Source organism: Passer domesticus, chromosome 2 (assembly GCF_036417665.1).
Source record: "Passer domesticus isolate bPasDom1 chromosome 2, bPasDom1.hap1, whole genome shotgun sequence".
Classification (NCBI taxonomy): Eukaryota; Metazoa; Chordata; class Aves; order Passeriformes; family Passeridae; genus Passer; species Passer domesticus.
Window position 1 is genome coordinate 50102334 of NC_087475.1, and position 25735 is coordinate 50128068.

The window sequence follows — 25735 nt, forward strand, 5'->3', positions numbered from 1 at the left end:
AGTGTAGTGGAAAATAACCCCCTAATTCAGGTATCTGCTCTAAATCCCTAAATTTACGCAGTCTTAGATTTTTCTGCTGTCATACAGAGTTTCTTTGCTCTAACTGTAGACGTTGTAGAAGTTCAAAGTCTTTACATATAGAGTATATAATCACATATCAGATTTTCTTACCTAATGCTTAAACAATGTTTTGTAAGAATACATAAAGTCAGTTCTAGTCAAATTGACATCCAGAAGTAGCAAACCTGTAATCAAGAGCCTGAACAGGACATAAATTATTATTCTACTATCCAGTGCTTGTCCTGTGAGACAGCAAGACATCCACTGCAGAAAATGTAGCTACCATATGATCATCTTGATGCAATAATGGTTACATCTGTCCTAAAAGTTTATGGAGCATGTCTAAAGCCTTGGGTTTAGTAGTAACTTCATTTGAATTTCTGTAGCTATATGCTATTTTATTGCAAACTACATTCACAACTGGGATTCAGCTGCTCTGTACTTTTCTGGGATTGCACAAAACATGAAGCTTGAGTTTGAAAAAGGTATCTGAGAGTTCAATGTGCACAGTGGTCTGTAGTTGTTTTTTTAATGAACCTGTGCAGAAATCTTAAAAGCAATCACAAGTGGTGCCAGTGCAAATACTTAAACAGAATATTAAGTTATAACACAGGATTCTAATTGAGTAAAGTGCAAAGAATTTCAGTTGTACATAAATTGCAAGGAATAAATTAGGTTAATGTTAATTAAAAGAATGGCAAAACAATTTTGGAGATTTACTTAAATCACTTCTTTAGACTAAATCTGAGTTAAGGCCAAATGGAAATGAAGAAGTGAATGTAAAAAAAAAAACCTAATAACCTCAAAAGCTTGGTCATAATTAACCTATTGCTTTGTTTTAGGTGACTTTTCCTGAATGTGTCAGGTGGATAACAATAGAGTTTGACACTCAGTGTGGCACCGCTCAGTCAGAGGATGTCCTTCGTTTACTAATTCCTGTCAGAATTGCACAGAGCCTGGGATTTGGACCAAAGCATACCTCTGTTCATGAGAACCTTAATTCATGGATAGAACTGAAAAAGTTCTCTGGATCTTCAGGATGGCCTACCATGGTGTTGGTATTGCCAGGTACTGACGTAATTACATAGATACTGACGTAATTACTAGTAGTGGCAAACAAAGTTAAAGAAGTGTCTTCATCCCAGCTGGCAAGTTAATTATATCTATAGTAGGCTTCTTGCTTGAAGTATTGGTCTGCTTGTTTTTCCCATGGTTTTAATTCACATTTTAGATATAAAGGCTGGGTTTCATATATACTTACATAAAAGAAGCACAAAAAGAGGAGGAATATATTATTCATTTAATTTATCCTTTTACTTCTCTAAGGGAATGAAGCACTTTTTTCTCTGGAGACTGCATCAGACTATGTGAAAGATGAAAAAGCTTGTTTTTATGGTTTCAAATGTTATGCAATTGGATATGAATTTAGTCCAGGAAGTGATGAGGTAAGGGAAAAAGTGAATAGTTATAATTGTTTCACCTAATAAATCAGCTAATAAATATTTTGAAGGTAAAAAATTTCGTATTTCAACTTATGGCTAAGTGACATTAGCAAAATATTTTTAGATTAATATATAAAAGTAATAACATTTTTTTGTTAAGGGCATTATTAATTTGGAATTCTTTAATCCGGATACTATTGAAGTGGCTTTTGTGTGATTTGTGGCACTCTGCAAAAATATAGTGTGTTTTTATCTGGTATGTCAGTGGGATATAAGATTTCCTGAAATTCTTGCCTACTCTTGCATCAGAGATCAAAAGGTGTGAGGCTTTTTACTGTCACTGCCTATTGAATGACATACTTGCATTATTTTCCAGTGCTCACTTAACACCAGAACTCTGACTCCTTGGAAATGCTGTGTGCATTTAGGCTACCTCAGGTTTTACCCAGTGGTCTCCTCATTTTACCTTTAAGGACATGAGTCATTTCCACCACTGTTTATTGCAAAGGAAGATAGATTTCTTCGCATCCGTGACCCAGTTCTTTCTTTTGGCTTACTTTAAGAGATTACTAAAAACACTTAATATGTTTTACACTACATCCAGAAAAATGTCTTCCCTTGTCCTGGGACTCTGGCCCTGTTGCTTCATGTGGATTTCGCAAGGTCTGCGTCTTGCTTACATTACAACCCTCACAGAAGATTTACCTCATCTTATTTCTGGATTTTGCTCAAGCTAAATCATGTCTTCAGATTTTCAGAATGTCAAGTTCTTTGGAATATTTTGACATATCAGATAAGAACACATACTGTAAGATTATCATCTATGGTGGTCACACTGGCTTTCAGCAGAATAAGATTTATAATTCCTACAGATAGATATAATTAGTCTGTGTTCCCTTAAGCAAAAGTTACTTCTATTCAAAAATACCCATATAGATTCATATGTCATTATTTTTCTTTAAAGCATTTACAAACAAAGCTGCTGGCATATTTTGAATGCTTAGTGCTAAGACATGGTAGCCAATAACTTAAGTCTGTCATCTAAAGAATAGTTATAAGTAATTGTTTTCAAACATACCTTTTTATTCTAAAAATTCTGGTACACTGTCCTGTGTCACAGCAAAACATGGCAGTAGCTGTAGGACAAGAAATACATTGCTGAGAAGCTTCAATCTGGGACATACAGTATTTCTTCATATAAAACATTGTCAGGAAAATGTATTTATTGTCCTATTTTCTAAGACACTTGTTTTAATTTTTCTTTAATTTGAAGGGTATTATTCAGCTGGAGAAAGAACTGGCAAATTTAGGAGGATCATGTGCAGCAGCTTTGATGAAGAAAGATTTAGCGCTTCCCATTGGTAAGAGCATACTTCATTTTTTCATCATTTTCCATGTTTCTGAATTAACAGTACATTCAAATCTTAATGTTGCTTTTAATTAGAGATGATAATACAAAATGGAGTCTTCAAACTGAATCAAACAATAAAGCTGGCAGTATTTTCTGCTTACCTTTTTCTCTTTGTGTGTATATGGGGAGGAGGGAGACCTAGTCATTTGAATTTGAATGAACTCACCCCATCCACAGGTAGTGTATGACTGTATGAACTGTATCCCAGTTTCCTCGTGGTACTTCATAAATGTTCAGGTATCATCTATGTATTTCTCTTTCACTGGTTTTTGTCCCCACACTTCACACCTCTCTGTATGAAAAAATACCTGCGGTATTGAATTCCAAATCTTAAAATTACTTTTTTAAAGGTGAAAGTGACCATTTCATTTGTAGATCTTATAGCTAAAATATTTCTACTGTAATTTTTTTTTTTTACAATTAGAAAAGAAATCTCATACTTTTACAGCAGATGCTGCAAATAGAGGTTTATGGTAACCCAGTTGCAATTTAAAATGTAAGGAAAAGTGAATTTGTGGAAATTAATGGATCTGGAGATGATACTAGAACTTCTAATGATGCAGCTGTATTATGAGTAATATAATTTCTCTTAAATAGCATCAGCAAATAGGAAAAACAGGCTCATAATTTATAACAGGATATCTCTCTGATCCTTTTAATTTAGGAGCACAAATCAAAGCTCACATACTATTACAGTGGAAGCGTGGATTAATGAGAAGGAGAGCACTGAACAGTGTGGAGTTACAATCACACAACCTTCTTTGTATTTTTAATCCAGTATTTTACTTGTGTATTTGGATTGTTTACAAATTTCTTACTTTATGTTGTAAGGAGGCACCTCAATTGTACTAGTAGATCTGTATTTCACTCTCCAAAGTACAGGCAATTCTTCAGGTTAAATAGTGCCCTCCTCTCTTATTCCTCAAGCTCCTTAGTTTTGTTGACTTCTGTGCAACAACAAAAGATTGAAATCCTTAATCTCCCATATTTTGCAATACTTTGTACTTCTCTCTTGGGAGCTTTTATGCTTGTTCTGTTAAAGTGCCTAAAATAGGATGGGTAACATTATAGATTGACTTTATGCTATCCCATAGAAATTTGAAATAAAATATGCAGTCAAGTTACCTATGCAGCTGCATACAAAAGTGGTTGTGTATGATCTTCAAGACAGGAGGGATAGGTGCATTGCCTCTAAGGAGTTTTCTGATGACTGATCTAATGGCAGTTGATTTGTATGACTGTATCTAAAATCAACTCAAGAACTACAACCAGCTCTGTTAATGTTGCTGGTAAGATTACAGTGCTTGTGCTACATAAGTGTATTGTTTCTCTCCCAGACTACTAGACTCTCTGAGTAAACAAAACTAGGGAATTATAGTCAACAGTGGTAGTATTTGCAAATGGAAACTACTGTGCAACCTTTTAAAATGGTTTTCAGTTGTGTGTAATTTTGCTTTGGGTGCTTTGCCTGGTGTCTCAAAAACACTGTGGCAGAAAAAGTGGTAAAGTTGTGGTTTTTTAGAGCAACATTTAAATGCCTTAGTATCAGACTTATTTTCATTTCTGCATCCTAGTTTATGCATCTTCTATCTTTTGCTGCACAGAAAAGAATTTTGCTGCATATAAAGAAATACTTATTTAATACTGTGATTTCTAACTGCAGAGCCCTGTTACCTTACTTGTGGAAGAGTGTCCCTTAAGAAAAACCTACGTAGAATAATAGAATCAATAATCATATAAAAGACTTTCTTGTAATGCATACAGACAGGAAGGCCCTTTTCAGTAGACTTTTCATACTTTGTTATAATGTCTACGGCTTTACTTTCTAGTAAAGTAGTTTGTTGTAGTGGATATATTCCATGTGCAAGTAGTCAAATATTTGTGGGAGTATTCCTCTAGAAATATTAGGAATAAAAGTGTTTTGAAGGATCCAACAAGGTTAAGCCTATTTTGCTCTGAAGGAAGATGGACCAGGAAGTGATTTCTTCACATGTTAGGAAAAGTATCTTTGAGAGTTATACCCAAATACTGATCAAGTTACCATGTTCAAATGGTTGTTTTTCCTTCTTGCCAGTCCATGATGTATATTTAAGATATCTCTCTTTCCAAGAGAGATCTGGTCTATGACCAAGATCTGACTTAAACAGTGGTGCGAAATTGGTTTATGTATTTTTGTATTATTGCATTCTTAATTGTATCAATTCTGGTAGTAGTTTATTTCTTAGGGCAGTTTTTAGATGTCTTTATTTCTTTGAATTTTAAAAATTGCCTTGGAACTTGATTTTCTTATTCCTCTTTCTTCTGACGAGTAGAACTGCCTGACATGGTTTTACAAGACAGTAGGAATATGGTAGCCTTATTTGTTTCACTCCTCTGTTAAAAGACTGTGTTTGGCAGTTCTGGTCATCCTGGAATCAGACTTTGGAGTTGGATTTGTGAAAAATACTGTGTAATAGTATATATTTGAGCTTTGTGTTTTAGGAAGAATCATAATATATGAAATTATGCAGAGTTACAAAGGTAAGTTCTTAAAAGGGAGCAGCTGTTACATACTGAGAGATACTACTTCCCATAAACCACCTTGACCTCTCAAAGTCTTTCTGAAAGTATCTAGTCACATCCAAAGACTTGCCATACATTGTGCCTTGGAGATAAAAAGATAAGCACCAAATTTTTGTTCTTCTGTGTAACTTACACTGTTCATTTGTGTGTGCACTGAACTACACAATACTGCATGTTTGCTATGTTATTTGAAAATATTTCAGCTGTTGATTGAACAGTATGTTACATCATTATGCAGACTTGAAATTTGTAATATAAAATGCTTCACAAAACAGAATTGAATCTCATATTCTGTAATATGTAGGTGATATAACTGTTACATTTTTCCAGCAGGTAGTGAGTTTGAAGAGGATCTTGAGATACTTGAAGAGGCTGCCTTACAGGTATGCTGCAGCTTTTTATCCATTGCAATGCACTTAAGCACAAAATTGCATTGAAACTGACTGCTACAGAAGAAAATAAGGCTTTGTAAGGCTTTTGTCATATAATGGAATCCAGCTTATTATTTAACAGTTTAAGAAAATCATACGGAATTTTAGTATTTAAATGGAATAATTTTTTATACTGAATCTGCTTGGAAAAAATACATGCAATGTCACATAGAACATTAGATGACCAAGTATTTAAAAATACCTGTTTGGCTGAAATTGCAGTATTTGGCAAGCTTTGAATGTTACCAAAATCAGTCTTTTACATGTCTTTGTAATTAGAGAAATAAAATCACTTTTTCAGCTGAGCAGTGATGTTAATCAACTCCCAAATAATAATCATAGGATTGCAGTTGTTCTGCTTTGCTGATGGCCTTTTGTTGAGTACAATGGGATTTAATGCTGAATGTCCCTCAACTCAAAATCATTTAACGTGTTTTGTCATAAAGTATCGTTTAATAGACTGAGATAGCTTTTTTTAAAGCTTTTATCAGGGTGAAGTTATTCTTAAATGGTTTTAAATGCTCAAAATGTTTTTTACCAATTGTGTCACGTTATGGAAAAATGTGAACATGTTACTGAAAAGCTGTTCTATGTCTCTTCACCCCCAACCTCTGCCAAAAAAACCTAAAAGGTGTGCAAAGCTCACTCAGGCATTCTTGGAAAAGGCTTGGCACTATCTCACTCACCAACCATTTTGGAAGCTCTCGAAGGAAGTCTTCCCCTGCAGGTACAAAGCAACGAGCAGTCGTTTCTGGAAGATTTCATTGCTTGTGTACCAGGATCAAGTGGTGGACGACTTGCAAGGTAAAACTGCACTGTTGCTTGTCCTCTTAATTGGCTATAGAACTTTCATAGTTATTTTAAGTATTAGTTGAATAAAACTGTTTGGCTCTATTGTTTCCATTAATACATTAGTTAAAAGCACGTAGGCATTCAGATACTCTGTGTCTTTTCTTAGCTCTATGTCACATTTGTACAGAGTAAGAATTTGTCTTTTGGGGGCTCTAAGAGATTTTAATGTTAGGCGGCTTTCTTTTCTCTAGGTGGCTGCAGCCAGATTCATATGCTGATCCTCAAAAAACATCATTGATTTTGAATAAGGATGACATCCGATGTGGTTGGCCTACTGTTATTACAGTACAAACAAAAGACCAGTATGGGGAAGTTGTTCATGTTCCTAATATGAAGGTAATTATTGTAATCTTGGCTGTTCTGCTTAATCTTGTTGTCTTCTAGTTTTTATTGTAGGTATTCCACAGAATACTCTTGTATAGGACAGAAAGTGGCATTCATAAATAAATTCATTATAATCAGACTTTCTTACCTCTAAATCCACAAACCTGCCAAATTCTGTATTATGCCATCACCATTTAATGAAATTCATAACTTGCCTATAATGAACTACACATGTGTAGTTGCATAAATAATCAGTCATAAGTGAGGTAGGGTGGTGATGATGTATTAAAGTGACAATAATCTATTTTTTAATTTGTAAGCCAGGGAAGTGTATTATAAACCATAGACTTGGTGATGGGAAAAAAGAATCAAAAGCACACTAATGGACCACCTTATAGTTACTTTATTTTAGACTAGAATAATACTCTTGCCTTTTCTGTTTCTAATTCTTGGAAATTCCTGTAGTCCTTGCAGCTAATAAGGATAACTGGCAGGGACTGGTGTTCCTGTGTTTGCCTTCAGCCACTGTTTTTCAGTACTGAAAAGGAGGTGTTCTTGACAGCCTCAGGTAGAGTTAGAAGAATTTTGTGGAATCTATAAAAGTGGGCTGCTTGATTTGAAGTAGTAAAGCAATGCAAACTAAACAAACACAAAATGGTTTTCCTGTAGTTCTAATAAACTAGGTTACTTCTGTTTTAAAGCCCACTGCTACTGTGGAGTAGTTGGTTTTGTTCAAGCCCAAGTGTAGAGTAAATACTTTTTACAAAGGCATGATTCCTGTGTGAAAAGCTCTCATATCTGTTCTTTGTATATGATGTAATAACTGAGTTTTCTTACAGTGAGCTGTAAACATAATAATGAACAGCAGTTCTGCAACAGTAACACAAGAATCAGCTTAGTCACAAACACTGCTTGAGTGAAACTTGTGTGATTACTGACTTAAATTTGTGACAGAACAAGTGGAAGACTCTCAGTAGTGATTTTATCCTATCAGTCACGAAAAGGATATGTCAAAATATGATCAAAATTATTACTGGTTTTATTATTTCATTACTGTTCACAAATGTATTAAAGTAACAAAAACCTTACCTGCATTAATGGAGATCTGTGCTACCTCTGGGGGGAAAAGTCAGTAAAAACATGCATTGAAGAGCACAGTATAAATGTGCAGTGCTGGCTGTGAGGTGGCAGAGTTGGCCAGGATCCAGTCTGGCTGATGCAGGTCTAGTGGCCATGATGATCTGCTCTGATGTCTGTGCACTCGCTTGGAAGGCTCTCTTTCTCCTTTGTTGCACTTTTCTGTTCTGGGAAAACTTTCCTAGGCATACCAGACTGTGTGTTTCCAGCCAGGCAGTGCTCTGGAACTGGCAGAAGTGACACCAGCCTGTGCTGATGGTGGAGTCAGTTGGGTGCTTCTCCCATGCCCATTGGCATCTTCCCAAGATGCTGTGCTTGGCTTTGCAGGTTAATGTAGATAACATTGGGTTTTGACACAGCTGGAGTTACAGGGAGGACTCTAAGCACTTTGTCGCTGCACTGCATCAAATTTAAAAGAAATGTCTGTGTGTGTGTTTTCCCACTAAATCATATTCCCTTTTCCACATCTTATCACAGGTGGAAGTCAAAGCTATTCCTGTTTCTCAGAAAAAAACATCTTTGCAACAAGAACAAGTTAAAAAAGTGCAGCGGATACCAGGCAGTCCTGCAACAGCTGTTTCCCCTAGCAGTGATATGACCTTTGGAGGACTTCCTTCACCAAAGCTTGATTCCTCCTATGAGCCAATGATAGTAAAAGAAGCTCGGTATATTGCTATTACAATGATGAAGGTAAGTTGCTGCAATTTTGGCAATGTAACTATAGAATTCAGCATTCCAAGTGTGTAAAGGTATGCAGCAGAGAAGGAAAAATGTATGTTTACTTTAGGTCCCAACATGAAAATATATTCAATGCAAATTGCTTTGATTAATATTAGTTCAGCAATAAACTAAATACATCAAAAGGGCCAATTGGTTAAACTCTAAAGCAAGTTCGATTGGATTAGCATAAAAAGGAAAGTCATCTTTGATTTTGATTAAACAGATTAACAAATTAATCTCAGTCATTCAGGAGAAATAAAAACAGGTATTAAAATGGTGAAGGGAAAGTTAAACTAGTATTTTTATTTATATGGAGTTGGAGTATTGCAGTGAATGCATACTTTAAACTAGAACAGGTGAAATAGAGAAGCAGGAAAAAATAAGAGCTCAGCATAGTAAAAAAAGGCATACGAATGATTTATATATCAATGCGTATGTGTTATGCAGCATCTGATTAAATGAGCCACTGTTAAATGGATCAGCTCAGACACTTAGCTAGGAACAATTTTTAAAGAAGTGAAAGCTGAGCAGCTAGTGTTGATTTGATTATGTTACAGCACATGCAGTAAATTTACATATGTGTACCATACTGACCCAGTTATGAGATGTGACATGTTGTGTACAGCTAAGAGTTGCACAGCTTAATGAGACAAGATTAGCCAGGAGGGTAAGGATAATACTTAGCATAATCAGTATGGATTTGTTGTGGGGGCAGAACCAGCAAACTGGCAGAGGATAGTGCTGCAGTACCTGTGTGTAAATAGTGCAGCTGGGTAGTGAATAATGTCTTAATAGATCAATGAAAGAACTATTAAATCAAGGTAGTGTGCAACAAATGGTTTAAGAACTTGCTAATTCATGTGCATATCAAGGTGGGATTTTTGACATTTTTATTTGGGATACTGCAAGCATCACTTCTTGGTTTGCTTCTTCTTTTAAAATTGACTTGAGGGGATGCAGAAATATATTACTTATTCCAAGTTAGGGCTTAGATGATATTTCGGATAGCCACTGTCTACGGGTATCTGCTGCTTCTTTTCCAGTGATAGGTGTCAAATCTGCCCACACAACTCTTAGGGTGGTATATCTTGTAATGGGTGAGATGCTTTGGGGTAAATTACGGTGGTGCAAGTGTAGGGTGTTCAAAAACTCTTCTGTAGATGAGATTTATGGAGTGAGGAATGCTTAATATCAGCTAATTAATGTGTAATCATTTTTAGTTGAAATGAGGCTAAGGGAAAATGAAAGTGGAAGGATTCATTTAAAATCCTCTTAGAAGATAACAGTAGGAACCTTCATGAAGATAAAAGTAAAAAGACACCAAGGTTAAATTCAAAAAGTAGCTCTCCTGTTGAAACATGCTTGATTTCTGTCTTTAGTGCTTTTCCAGAGAATCTTCCCAAGGTTCCTTTCAAGTTCAGTCCTTTCCATCCAGAACTTTTTAAATTCAAGGCAATGTCAATATTGTGTTATATTTCCCTGCCTGAATTATTAAGCACACTCATTTCAATGTAAAATGCAGACATCCCCTGATACTTCCATTTTACATCATCCTACACATTGTATCAGTACTTGATACAAATACCTAAATATGATTATAAAATCTCACATAATAAAAATATGTATAATAAATTATGACGTTTGGGGGACTGATAGTCAAAACTATCTTTAGTTTTAATCTTTTTTTTTAGTTAGTTAGATAGCTAACTTATCCAAAATATCTTTATACAGGGATCCAAGATGGCTGATTTGCATATATGTTCAAAGTCTTTTAGCCTACCTTTTGTTGGTTTTGATTTAACAGGAGAATCTCGTAACGCAGCAACTATTTCAGCCCAGACAGATTCTTGGTGAGAGACTTTGTGTACTCCTAGGACTAGCTCTGTTTCCTTAGGGGGCTTTTCAAAGCAATGATTTCACAAGATGCTGTGGAAGTGAACCAGGTCTTTTTTGTAGTGGAAGTCAATGGAAGTATCACCTCAATATTCAGGGAATTTCATCTTCACTTGGAGTTGAGAGAAAAAGGATGAAATTTCATTGATAAAGCCCCTGGGCTGGTTTGCAGGTTTTACCTGCAACTTATTTGCTTTCTTGTCTTCACATGGTCTTCAGTGCACTGCCTGGATTCAGAAGGGTTTTATAAAAGTCACATTTGAAGAGATTCAAAAACTTCAGGTTTTTGTTAGCAGTAGCAATCTTTCTTATCTAAATAATGACTGCTTAATGAGACAGTGAAAATACTCTTTCATGTATGCATGTATATTTCTGTGTTTTGAAATTTGTTTCTGATTCCTTCATCAATGCTTGTGGGGTGTGTAAAGTTAGATTGATGTGTTCTTTAAGAAAATGCTCTGCTTTCTTTTATTCAAGACAGTGGTATAACTGTTGGTTTTGTGTTTGAATTTAATCTATGTATAGGCATATGAAAATTATTCTTTTGAAGAACTACGTTTTGCTTCACCAACACCAAAGAGGTAAATATCAAATAATTTCTTTTGGATAGGGATTTACATTAACATGTCCTGACACTTATGCTTACACCCAGACTCCCGAGTGTAACTGACAGGTAATCGTGTCTAAAGGTAGAAACACAGAAGTCAAGTATTATGTTTTCTTCTATGTAGCAATTTTTTTTAAAAATATTTTTTTCTTAATTGTTCTAATGTTGTTTCCTTATTTGTATTAGCTACTTTCTGAATGTGTTCTTTTATTATTTGCTCTAAATAAATGTGGAATAGAGGTTTATATTTTCATAGTAAATAGTAGGAGTTTAGTACATTGGAAAGGGAAAAATTGTATTTAGATTATCTGCTAGAAAAAGAGTAGTTTCCAAACTAAACATTATAATAATCATTATATGTTTATGACATATTGCACCCAAAAAGACAGTAACTGTTCAGTGATTTTAATTGTTTTGTTTATGCCTAGACCCAGTGAAAATATGCTGATCAGAGTCAATAACGATGGTACATACTGTGCAAACTGGACTCCTGGAGCTGTTGGTCTCTATACCATTCATGTTACTATAGATGGCATTGAAATAGGTACTGAATTTTCACTATATTTAAGCATAAATTTATATTATTTACACTTTGTATACTAACACTTGATGCTCATAAGATTTAATATTACAGTTCATAGCAAAACTTAGTAGACAAGTTTTCATTCAGAAGCCTTCTAGTTAAATCACTCTTTGTCAGAAGAGAAAACCCCACACACTGAAATAGGAATATATGTTGCAAATCATGTATTTATAATGTGGTTAGATTACCAGATTAACAGATTCTCTTATTCTCAGCTCTGTATTGAAAGAAGAATGTCTTATTTCAGCTGAGAGTGACAGAGAAGTGTAGTTAAAGGGAAAAAACCCCAGCCCAGCACTGAAGAACCTAAGGAAAGGCGCAATTCTTCCTGATGATACTGAGATACATACTGTCATTTATTCTGGAAAACTGGGGATATGTGGTCTTAACTGAGCCTCTACCTAAACTCTTAATTATTTGTACTAGTTTTTAGATGCTTTTGGTTCATTCCTTGCTGGAAATCTTTTAGTTACCTTGCCAGTCTTGGGGACTGCACTATGAGATACTATAGCGTGTGGTGGAAAGAGTGCTCTTCCAAAAATATCTTTATCTTGAATGCTCTCATGTCAGCCTTATTGGTGATATGGTGAAGATGGTAGTAGAAACACCATGCTGTAGCTGGACCCACATCTGATAAGAGGGTTTGGGTGAGTTCACAGGCACCAGCAGTTCCTCTTTCCCAATACTGACCAAGGTGCTGGTCAGCTACCTTTAGTAAATACATAGCGATAAATGCAAGTACACATAATTCATATAGAAATGGAATGAGATTTGTTTTTATGTGTTAACTACAAAAGATAAGATATATAAAGTATTATTATTAATGGTTATCTCTGTTCCTCAAAGAGAGGAACATTTGCCTTCATAGGAGCCTGTGATGCACTCAGTTGTATTTTTTCCAGTGTGTCATCTCTGGAGGAAACATTACATTGCAGTTTCAATCAACTGGTCTTATACTGTTACATAGGTTCTACCATCCTCAAGCATTGTGTAGGGTAAACTTCTAGAAATTATAAATATAACTGTTAACCTTCATTATTAAATAGATATGAGTATACTCTTAATAATTAGCTGTGCCATTTTTCTGCAGTGGAGCTTTCTGACTCAGTCATTATATTAGACTATACCCTCTGAAGCTTTGATGTACTTATGCTTGACCCATAATTCTGTCAACTTTTGACTGCTTAAGTACTGGTAACAGTTTCTCTTTGTTTCAAACCTTTTATGTTCTTGATGCTTGTAGATTGCTTCTGTTACTGCCATGCTTGTTTAAAAGCATGTTAGTGAAACCAACAGTTTTATTGCTATGTCTGGATACTTCTTTTCAATATGTTTTTCAGACAGTCACTCTCTAAAATGAAACAAAAACCACAAAAGAATCTACTATTGCTGTTTGCTTTTAACAGTAATTGCTGAGCAATTTCTTTGAAGGTTATTGCTCAGGGTTATTATATTCATCTATTATTTAAATTTTTGTATCTTTCTTCACATGTATTTACATGTATTTTTCTTCACAAACAAGAATGTCACTTTCCAGTGCCTTCATGTTTTATAACCGCATTGATAATTATATATACCAATTTTTTACATTATAGGCCTTTTCTGGTTGTATAATGTGTTTTTTCAGGCTCTTATATCTCTCTCTCACATGTAGCAATTGGCTTCTGTAGCAGTACAGCATTGCATAAGGTACTGCCTCTCCAGAAGCTTTCACTTGCACCTCTCAAACATTAGACTCTGTGTTGACCATGCCTTGAAACATAACCCTACAGATACTATTAGGATACAAAATTACCTGGTAGTGCTTTGTATGTACACTGTGACAGGTATCTAACAACGGCATGAAACCACATCTGTAAATTTCCACATATGAAAATAGAAATGTTCAAAAATAAATGCCTTGCACCATGAAGCAGCTGCAAGTGTTGATTTTGGCAGACAGATAAGTAAGTGGTTATTTTGTTTACTCTAAATTGTAGCACAGATAAACTGTAGTTACTATTTAACTGATATATCCCCTTATATTTTTTTTTAAACTTAGTCTTTATTTGCTTATAGATGCTGGACTAGAAGTGAAAGTAAAAGATCCTCCAAAAGGAATGATACCTCCTGGAACCCAACTTATCAAACCAAAAGCAGAGCCTCAGCCAAACAAGGTTTGGAGAACTGAAAAAAAAACCAAAAAAACCACGCAAAACAGATAGTTATGTTTGGGTGGGATTTTTTGTTATTTAATGTATACTTTATCATATAATAGTGCTGCAGACTTAAGGATATTTGCAGATCACTTTAATATGCTGAATGGAATGAAATTAATATACTGGATAAAATGAAATTAATTTCATTTTCTTTTTGTACATGAATTCATAAAACTGATAGAAGCTCTACAGAAACTGCATTTGCCTTGGCTTGTCACACAAACATATCACGGCTATTGTTAAAACCACAGACAAAATTTTGCACTATTATTAGTTCTATTTCTTTTCTATTGTTCTACGAAGTTAATTGTGCATGAAATTTTACAAAGATTTTGTTTTGAGCATCTTTAGTCAATATAAAATCCATAACCAGTTTCTTTAGTATATTTTTTTTCCTTAGAGAATGGCATGATTATGTTTTTGAAAGGTATTCTTACTGTAGCTTTTGACATGCCCATTTCACCTTATCATTCCACCCCAAAGGACAAAAGTAGACACAATAAAGAAAGTAAGCTGAAATAGGTGGCAGTTGTATAAGGAAAATGCCCAGATGAGGGAGATACCTTGTACTTCCTCTTTGATGCAGGGAAGGGATATTAAATGAGGTGCTGATTTTTTTTTCTTTTAATTTTTTTTTTGATTGGTGTTTTTTTTTTGGTTTTTTGTGGTTTTTTTTTTTTTTAATAAAACTGTATTAAAGTTGTGGAATTCTGAAATACCACAAGGTTGTCTTTCCTGTCCTGCTGAAATTGGGAAAGTGGTTAAGAAATATATGATTACATTGATTATTAATCATATGATTAATATATGATAAAAGGTTCAGGTTTCTGACAACTTCTTACCTATGCAGTGCATCCTTTTTTTTTTTTTTTACTTCAGGATAATCCAGAGACAGTAACTTTGTTGTATGGTTCCCTGGTCTCTAAAATGCATCCAGCATCTGCTTCTACTACTAACCAGATTTTTTTCCCTGAAGCTGTGCCTCAAATTAAAAATAATAAATGTACTTTTAGTTTCAATGCAACATTTACCCCTCACTGGCTCTCTTTTTTTGTTTGTTTTTTTTTTTTCCCCCAAGAAGCTTCTTTTAGACTTTCTCCCTTCTGTTGGAAGGAAGACTGCCTGGTTAGTTCATTATCTTAATTAGAACTCCCAATTCCTACTAAGAGAGATTTATCTCATGCAACTTCATTGTACCTCCACCCAAGCTGATCATCATATATGTTGTTTTGCTGTCTCCAAGTTAAGAGAATCTGCTTTGATATGAGATGAATTGCTGAACAGAAGTTCTGCTTTTCTTTTCAATTATTACAGTGGAAATTGGGGTGACTTGTTCAAACATGATAACTCTGTCAAGTTGTCAAGGAATAGTCAAAGTACTTGACAGAAGTCAGTCCTCTGGACTTCTGAGGTGTTATATAGTGTGTAATCCTCTTCTTGTGTTGTACTGTGTGCATGTGTCATTTCCTGTTGCAAGTTTTATTCTCTTTGAAAAAGGAGCCATGTTTGTCCTGTCCTAGTGTCTGTAGAGCCAGCTGAAAAGTTAAACTGGACCTTTCGTGGTAAATCATTTAATCAGTCTTCTTTCTTCTGTGTCATAATAAATCACATAACACATCAGGATAATTATTTGTGCATCAACAGCAGTATTGTAACTAATTAGTAAGTACAATTACTGTGCTCCATGTTTCTGAAGCCAAGAATGCAGATTAGACATGCATCAGTCAGAGTCCAGTATACCAAATCATGTTTTGCTGACAAAAAGGGCATAGTTGAGCTCTAAATACTGTTTCATCATCTTTGTCAGCCTGAAATTTCCGACAGTTGTGACCAGAGGACACTAACAGTGCATTCTCAGTGGTGATCTGTTCTCAGCTAGAAACACCAAAATATTTTCATTGAGGCACTGGAACATTCCAGTTTTGTGGCCAAACCTGACTGAAATTGCAAGCTGAGAATGGGTAGTGTGGTATGATTTTATATGTGTATTCTTTGTTCTCTGTTATTTGAAGTCAGATGAAAAATCTGAAGGAGACTATGCTAGTGATCTGTATTGAGCCGTAAGATCTGCTGCCTCCTAATAGTCTGCAAAGCTTAAATTCACTAACTTGCGGGAATCTTGATTCCACATCCTATTGAGGAAAGCATTGTTTTTCAAGCTATGCAATGTAAATCAGGATAGTTGGAATCAACTAGAAGGAAATGGTCCTAATTTAGCTGAATTTGAAGGTGTAAGACTGGTACCAGAATGATTGGTCCCTAACATATTTTAATAGTTTCTACTATCCTAACACAACAAGCAGCTAGCATCTATTGCAAAACAAAAAAACCACCAGAGCCAAAAGCTCTGGGCTGGGGGTGGTTTTTCTCACCCCTTCATAGATAACGCCCTTGTTAAGGTTTGCTGGACAGCACCCCTTTCTTGTGTGATGTGTGTTGTGTGACATGTACCTCTTCGCAGATTTGTCAAATAAAAAAGCACAGCAACACAGCTCTTGAAAACTGCTGTGCACTGTAGGGATGATGTACATCCTAATTGCTAAGCTTTTCTGCATTAGTCAGTTCTTCAGTTGGAATCCAGCTGGTGTGTGCTCCATGGAAGAACTGCCTATGGAGGGGTTATGGAGTTACAAATTCACTGTGCTACACAGAAATATTCCTAGCAAAGAGGTGCTGTATCAGAAGGAAGACACAGATGATAAAATTTTTCATCATGGTCAGAAATGAGCATAATCTGTTTTTTATTATATTGTCTGTCAGCGGATCTGATCCTTAAGTAATTTCTAGTTATAGGTTGAAGTTTTTTATTAACTAATTAGGTTAGCTATTGCAAAAGGGAAGAAGGCTCTTTCCAGGCCTGTGCCTACTCAAAATCTGGAATGTGAGATTTTCCTCTAAATTAAAGTTTTTAATGCAAGTTCTAGCAAACTGTCATAATGATTTTCTGAAGTAACATCATGCAAGGACTCCTAATTTGCAAGACTTTGTTTTTGGCTTGTCTGTGTTTAGAATGCTGTCAGCAATGATTCAGATTTTACAAGGACATTGAAAGTCTTAGCTTTGTCTGTTGCGAGAATCTAAGTAATACGAGTAAGAGGACTGTTAATAAGCAAAACCTTGCACATTTTTGAGTAATTTATGTATGAAATCCTTTACATGCTTCTGGTTTTGGGGTTTTGTTGGGTTTGTATTTTGTTTTATAAATAATCTTCAGAATAAATATAATTTCTTAAATAATTCCTTTAGGGAAAAAAAGGTTCATACACTTAGCTTTTACCTTTTGTTATGTATCACCAAGTTTCTTCCTTACACATCATTCTGTGCTTTATGTTGTTATAGATAAATCCATATTTTCACTCATACTTTTATCGCTTTTATCTGTGGAGTTTGAGAATAACATTCCAAGAAAATGGTTTTATACCATATGGATGGAATATATGCATCTCTGGTTTTAAGAGACTAATAGGAAGCCTTAGGTTTGTTCCCTATGGGACAGGTGGCCAATAATGTTTGAATGGTAAAAAATGTGATAGTGAATAATAACTAGGAGATTTTAGGGTGCTGTAGTAAGTCCAGCTAATTGCAAGGAGCCTCTGCTCTAACCTTCCTGTGGGGAAAAAAAGAAACTATTGAAATAGCTATTTGAAAGATAAAGAAGTAGAAAGATAATTTTCTTTTAAAATGGCTACTTAAACTCTTTAGTTAAGGAAAATATCCAAATTTTGGTTAAAAAGCTGACTAAAGAGAATACTACAGTAGCACAACTGAGAAATGGTAATCCCAGGCTGATCAGTTAAAATAAATAATAAATTTGAAAATGCAAATCTGGTGAAATTTTCAGCAGTGGATGAAACGTGTGTGTTAAAAAAATCAGAAGCTTGTACTGATTATTGTAGGGTGTAACAGAAATATTTCCAACTCAATGTATGCTTACATTATGGTTTTTTGGAACATTGTAATTTTTTTGATTATAGTAGAAAAATGAAGTTATACACAGCAGCCATGGGAAACTAGCAACAAACTGTAACTCTTAAGACTGCTGTCTTGTCACTGGCATTTCAGAATCTGTTAAACCTATTTCTTTTTACTCTGAGAGCTCTGTTCCAATTTTTTTTCTTCCTTACTGTCTTTCTTTGCTTCTCTTAGGTTCGCAAATTTGTGGCCAAGGACAGTGCAGGGCTTCGTATCCGTAGCCACCCTTCCCTTCAGAGTGAGCAAATAGGCATAGTGAAAGTCAATGGATCCATCACTTTCATTGATGAGGTAATCCATAAGATGTTTCTATTGAAAATTGGGCTGAGATGTAAAGGTAATTCATGCAAATAATGGGTTTTTTCCATGTTTAGATGCTGACGTATACAACTTAAGACCATAAATTGCAAAAATCTAAATTTACTAATTTAGTTTTTCAAGCTGTCATTTCCTTTAATTTACTTACTTCAAAACCCGTGTAACAAACATTTGAGACTGATACAAGGAAAGAAAATTCCTGGAGTTCATCTTAAAATAATACCTCTTAAGATTTAGCTTTTCACTACTTACTATTTCAACTCCACACAAAAATGCAGATGCAGATGTCCTTTTCATTACATCTGTTACTTAAAGATCTGAAGATCACTACTAGTGTGTCAGACTGCTATGCATGTATTTTTCTTACAATATAATTTCATATGCAAGGAATATTTTTACGATTTGCTGAGTCATACCAGCAATGGAAAAACGGGAAGTGGGGAATTTATATAAGCTTATTAAGGCTTAACTTTCTTTCCTCTTTTATTTCAACGCAATTCTTATTACTGCATGATCTGATTTAAATTTATCTTCATGCCTTGACTTATAAAAGGATATACTTCCCCATTGCTTTGGAGTTCTGATTTTGTCAATATTCCTCTTCATCTCTACTTATGTTGTATCAGCATTGTGAGGTTCATTGCTTCTTTGCTGCTATTGTCTGCCTGAAGTCTGTTAATCCTTGCTAGCTACAGAACAGTTACAGGAGGGCATGGCTCCTTCTTGTTGCTTGTTTCCCATAGATCCACAATGATGATGGTGTTTGGCTGAGGCTGAATGATGAAACAATAAAGAAGTATGTTCCTAACATGAATGGTTACACTGAAGCCTGGTGTCTGTCTTTTAATCAACATCTTGGCAAGAGCCTTCTGGTACCTGTTGACGTAAGTAAAAGGTGCCTTTGAAAAATATCCAAAAGTACACTCTATCCTCATTACAAGACTTTCTTTAATTAAGGCTGCAAAAAGTCCTGAGGTAAATGATATTTTAATTATCAAATACAACCTGATATGTGTTTGCATTTTGGAGGGCTGCTGTGTAATGAGGGTGGAGTGTAGAAAGGTATGAGGCTTTTTCTATTGAAGCCTCTTCTAGAAGAGAAAGAGAAAGGCAGGGACTGCTAATAAAAGCAGAATAGTATTAAATTGTGGTCTGCAACCCCAGGTGTTTTTACACTAGATAGCATTGTCTGTGAAGTAGTCCACTGGTGTCCTGATTTCAGAAGAGGCTTGCAGCCTACAGTGAATCTATGTAATTGTTGCTTTTTAAAAGAACCAACCAACAAAAAAGTTCTTTAGGCTCTGGGTTTTGTGGATTTTTTTTTTTTGTGACTTTTATACCTGAATCATTAAGTTATTACTTCATTAGCTACAGCTTCAAGACAAACATTGAATTTATAATAGGAATAAACAGAATTTGAATAACTTTATTGGTGATCATCATCAGTACAGTTAAAGGTTATATCTTTTCTGGAATCCAATTACAGTTTTTTGAAAAATGTTGAAGACAAAAAAGGAAAAGCTATATTAGCTAAACCAGTGTTTCTCAAAAGATTCATGAAAGTGCAGGCCTTTCTGGCTCATCTGTTTTCATGCATTGCCCTGAGTGGGCAGTAGCTTGTTTTCTTCTGGGCAGAATGTGAGAATCAGATGTAATTGATACTGCTATTTAGATTTGATTTGTCATCTTATCTGAGTAAGCCTCTGCTGCAGTTGAAGATAGTTGAGAAATACTTCATTAAATTAAACACTGAGACCAGTAATATTATGCTGTACGTGTTTTTGGTTGTAGAGAACTGAGATATTCCCAATCCCAGTGAAATTGGGCTATTTGCTAGTAGCTAAATTTGGAAATTCAAAATGTCCTTTGGCTGTTCTGCCAAATAGTGTTACATGATGTGACAAGGTCTTCTTGTCTACAAATTATTTGTTGATATATTTCTATTTGTAGATTTCTTTCAATAGAATCCTTGTTTGGGAAATTATTTTAATTTTAGATTTGGGAAGCAAATTATTTATGTACTCAGAAATCAGTCACTCAGATATGCCTGTCATCACAGTGTTTTTCTAGTCTGTTGTAGAATGTATGAAAACATGGGAAAATTCGGCTTTACAATTTTGCCTGTATTTTTTGCCTTAGAAATTGGTTGCCATTAGAAAATTCCTATATTATACTTCCGTGAAATATTAATAGTTCTGTGCAGGAGTTGAATTTTACCAGTTCATCCATGGTAAAAGTGAATTCATGTTGACTAAATAACTAACTTCAGTAAATATTGTGTATCTAGAGGGGTATTATAGTCTGGTAGATTTCTTAGTTGTGTGGGTTTTTGTGTGTTTTTTTTGTTGTTGTTTTTGTTTTTCTTTTAGTTTAGCTATCTTCAATACCTTTTTACTTGTAGAAGGGATTATTTTTGAGCTCAGCAGTTGTCTGTGATTAGCAAGAACTTACTGCTTGGCGTATTTCATACAGCTCTGGTATACATGTGGTTCTAGGGAAGAGCATATGCTGTGGTCCTTGAGAGAAGCCTGGAAAGAAATGTCTGCCATGAATAACTGAACATTCAATCTTGATAACATGATTTTGAAAATTCAATTTCATGTGAATAAGGAGGTCATGTACAATCAAATGTGAAAAACAACATTCTGTTTTCAAACATTTTGTGTAAAGTTCAGATGAAAGATTCTCTCTTTGTTTTGAGGGTTAAACCAAAGAGTGTTAAACACTCTTGTGAATTAGTTTTGTTACCCTTTAGACTGTTATGAGCTTTAGAAATGCTTAGTTTTCTTTTAGGTAAACAGTCACATGTCTTGACTGACACAAGTTAAAAGTCACATGCTTTCTTAGCTTCTGCTCTGTAAGTGGCAGCCAACACAGCAAAAGGGTTATGAGAACAACTCTTACAACAATGTAGGCATGTACAAGAAATGTGTTTTGAGCTACTGTCAGAAAAGTTTCCTGGCCTGGCTCTAATTTTCGTATTTTTAAGAGGACTTAGCATATCCTGAAACTTCAATTTCATTATGACAGTATATAAGCAGTAAGATTTGTTTATTTGATTCACAATAATAAGAGGAAAAAGGAAGAAAATAGTTCTCTAACATTTTATATTTTAAAGGTGACAAAAGATAAGGTTCAGAGGGTGACTTTTGAATGCCTAAAGTCTTTACCACATGCTAGTCTAGCATATACTGCTTTCTTGCTAGATCCTTCCTTTGCACAGATACTGCTTTCTTGGTAGGAAATTTAAAATCTTGTTTATGGTGATTACTAGGTTGAAAATATTTCAAGTTACACATTTTTTTCTTGGAATTGTCCAAAAGACTGTTTGCAAGTTGTCAAATTTGATTCTCTCGTTTCTCTGGAGATGAATGACTTATGTCAAAAAAGATATTCAATTAAGTAATAAATGCTAAAGTTTTGTTAAATTAAATTGTGATATAATTCATATCTGCTCCATCCTGTTGAGTTGGGTAGCTGAATGACACGATGAGCAGAATGCAGTAGAAAAAATTGTGATTGTGTGAGATTTTTTGGAGCCAAGCTGTCCAACCAGTTTTGGCTTAAAAGGAAGACTGGAGAAAGTCTCGTGTGACAGAAAATGCAAAGGGAAGATCAAATGCTTGAGCTGGGCCATGTTCAAATAGATGTCACATGATTTCTACTAGACTCCATTTTCTATTCAACTCTGCATGGGCAGACTTGTCATTTCCAATTACATTACTTGATCATGTTTAAATATACTGGCTTTTTATTATCAATTCCTTAAGTAAATAAAATTTCTCAGTACATTTTGGCAAATATATAAAAACCTTTTTAAAAGTTTTAGTTATTCTGTTTCTTCACTGTATTATGGAACAGTGAGCAGATGAAAAACAGTACAGGTTCTCGGCAGTGTTGATTATCACCTGTTTTCTTCTTGACATATATTTGTATACTTATAAAATTCCTTATGAAGACAGTTTGAATTATTCATGCTTACACATGGTGCTTAGTAGAAAGATACATATGATATAAAACAGTGCGCACTAGGAAGAAATAGAAATTCATCTTGGTCAAACTCTGGAACTTGTATTTTAAAAAAATCACATTCTAAGTTCTCACTTCTTCATTTTAAATTTAAAATTTTATAAGAAGAACTATTGCACCCTGATGTCCAGCTACAATATTACATTCCCTGGCCACCACAGGCAATCAAGGATTGTGAAACTACAAGTTTTTCAGGCCATTTTGGCAATGGAAGAAATAATCAAAATTAGTATGTAGACTCCAGTGCTTGATCACAGAACCTCAGAAACCTGAATGTTCTGTGGAAACACTGCAGGAGATTGACAAAAAAATCTGCCATTCTTTTAACCAAAAGGGAAAGCAACTGAAGAGTAAGACTGTGTTGGGTAAAATGTCAAGATGGCTGTTTAAGATAAGTCTTAGCTTTGAAAAATAATAACTGAAGTTTTAAATGGTTCCTAATGGACTGATGATTTTTCATGGCAGAACAAATTAATTTTTTAATTTAATCTCTGAAACTTCGAAATTATCAGGAAAAGTATGAATTTCTAAAATTAGTTTTAGGTTTTGGAAGGTAAAGTCTTGAAGGAAAGTATTAAATAAATCTACAGATGATAGAAGCTTTGAATTTAGTCCTTATTCTATCTATTAGTTTCTTTAGAATGAAAACTTAGCTCCCAAATAGATGCCTGATCTATTCATCTGAATTGATGTGCACTGTTATGATAGGCAGGAGGTTCTCAAGTTCACAGAGCAAAGGAGAACTTCTAGTTTGATCTTCTTGGTGTTTCTAAGCCAGCATGGTCCCACTTCACTGCTGTTGGTTTCCCTTGTGTGTTTTACACATAGAGCTATGTGATGGAGAAAAACAGACCTTTGTAATGATGCCTAAATATTTTAGGTATTGATAGTCCAAGTTTTTCAGTGGAAGTCCATCAGAAAAAAAAAAAAGAGATATGCTGCAAAGCAATAGAACCAGACAGTTTAAGTAGGTTGGATGCCTGTGAAATACACTCATGAGGCACGTGTAGGCTTTTTATAGTTGCCATAGTTTTATGTCAAGCTGATAAACCTTTATTTTGCTAATATTCATATCCGAGACCCTCCTCACCTTCCCCAGTGCCCCAGAGCATATATCACTAGTTCATGGCTACCTCCTTCAGTTCTGGGTAAAGGTACTCAATTCTAAAGAAATGCTGGTGTTGTGACAATTTCCCTCTCTTTGTCAAAATGGCAGATAATTTGTATTATTGAAACTTAATGTTTGCAAGCAGTATATAGTAGATGTGATAAAAGCGTAGATTTGCTTACTTTTAACATGTTAGTGCTTTTTCAAGGAATACAGATGAAGCATGCCAAGGGTGTTTTGTACTTGTTTCTGCCTGAAAGGATTTACTGCCTTAGCTACTGTTAAATTTTAATGTGGCTGCAGAGCAGGGATTTCATGTGGTTCCCATATCAGGATGGGATAGGAAATTAGATTGTGATACTTTGGTTCGTATAGATGATATGGGTGTGTTGTCAAAGGAATTCCATCACAAATACCATAAATACAATTGTTACTACTGCTATATGTATACTATTCTTTCATTTGACAGAAACTGTGAAAATTTCTTTGAAATGAACAGGAACTAGCTTATGGAGACAAGATGGCTTCTTTTTCATGTTTTCCAGTGATGAAAAAATGCTGTCCTCACTGTTTTGTGGGAGGAAAAATTAAGCAGAACAGCAGTGCTTATTCCTATAGCATGGGCAATTGGTTATAAAATCAGTGATGTCTCTCTGGCAGCTATATTTGGGTTACAATTATTCATAACAAACTAGTTAATGCATTGTATGTTTTACAACTAATGGAATCTTAGCAATCGTTCTCCATGTAGCACTGAAATTTTAGGCTCCAGTAAAAAGTACAATTTTGATGTGCAAACTGGTGAAATCATTCTGTGCAAGTGAAATCCTTTCAGCAACAGAGAGCTTAGCCCTTCTGCATCTCTTTGGTTCTGACTGGGTGACTAAAATTCTGTGTGCACTTGTCCTGCACTGGTTGAAATCATCTTTCAGAACAGGAGACCATCTCGCTAGAAAGCTGGTTTGTGATGGGACCAGCTACCATTTCTTTGTAACAGAAATATGAGATTTTTCTGTGTCTGAAGTCTCAAGCTTTGTAAGAGATGTCTGGCTCTTAATTTCAGTAAATGGCATGACACACTACATCCATTTTGAGCTTTTGACATACTAAACTGTTTCTGTGTAATGGATGATTTGCCATGGTGAGCAGTGGACTCAGGTGACTTGATCAGGAAAACAAAACTTTCCCGTTTTGCAAAACATTCTACCAGTACATTTAATTGATGAGAAAGTTTGCGTTGTAGTACTTTGAGCTTCTTCCTCCAATATTTCTTTGTTCCCATTTCTTTGTTGATATATGTCTCTTTTTTTCAAACTTTGTTGCTCAGAATGTCTTTAATGCTAGCCAAGGAGTAAGGGATTTGGACTTTTTTTCATGGACTTCCAAAGCTTTACCCCCTAAGGTGAGTTAAATTACAGGAACAGTCACACTGTCTTGTGTTTTCAGAATGCACCTTATGACTCAACTTTATGCTAAATATTCTTTGAAGTCTGTTTTACTGTGACTTATTTTTATAGGAAATATCAGATTTGCATTCAGTGCTGTATCTGTGTCTCTTTCTTCTAAAATGAGAAAAAAATACAGGGGCAGATTATTGAATTTTTATTAATTCATGAGTAGCACTCTCCTTTTTTAACAAACCAAATTAAAAATTCGGAGAGATGGCCTAGTAACATAACAAAGCCTTTCATTCTTCCTTAGAGCAGAATTTACTGGGAATTTTTTTTTCTGTTGCTGGAGGCCCTACATAAAGTTGCAGCATCTAATAAGATGATATTTGTATGAGTAAAGCCACCACACAGATATTTAATAAATACTCTGCAGATTCTTAATGTTTTTTTTAATTATTGAATTCTAGAAACATGACATGTTATGTACAGTTAAGCTGTTTAAATTGACTCTAGAGGTGTGTGTCTGAATATCAGTTCTGTAATGTTTTGAGATGGATTTTTTTAACAAACTTTGTAATGAAGACAATAATGTGAAGTACATTTTGGTTTAGAGATTTTAAAACTTGTTTGTCCACTGGTTCTTTTTCTCCAGAATAGCAGACTTTAGTATGTCAAGATCTAAACTATGTTCAAACTT

At 34.9% G+C, this 25735-nt stretch overlaps 1 protein-coding gene across 1 annotated transcript in view; it reads left to right on the plus strand.

Moving 5' to 3' along the window:
• The window catches only part of MYCBP2 (MYC binding protein 2), a 175664-nt gene that overhangs the window by 101367 nt on the left and 48562 nt on the right, over positions 1 to 25735 (plus strand). The window contains exons 41-52 of the mRNA XM_064408498.1: positions 903 to 1128; positions 1387 to 1505; positions 2776 to 2863; positions 5809 to 5858; positions 6538 to 6710; positions 6950 to 7094; positions 8697 to 8909; positions 11358 to 11413; positions 11868 to 11983; positions 14081 to 14178; positions 18367 to 18483; positions 19254 to 19394. Coding sequence (XP_064264568.1) covers positions 903 to 1128; positions 1387 to 1505; positions 2776 to 2863; positions 5809 to 5858; positions 6538 to 6710; positions 6950 to 7094; positions 8697 to 8909; positions 11358 to 11413; positions 11868 to 11983; positions 14081 to 14178; positions 18367 to 18483; positions 19254 to 19394 — 1542 coding nt within the window. The remainder of the gene's footprint in view (positions 1 to 902; positions 1129 to 1386; positions 1506 to 2775; positions 2864 to 5808; positions 5859 to 6537; positions 6711 to 6949; positions 7095 to 8696; positions 8910 to 11357; positions 11414 to 11867; positions 11984 to 14080; positions 14179 to 18366; positions 18484 to 19253; positions 19395 to 25735) is intronic.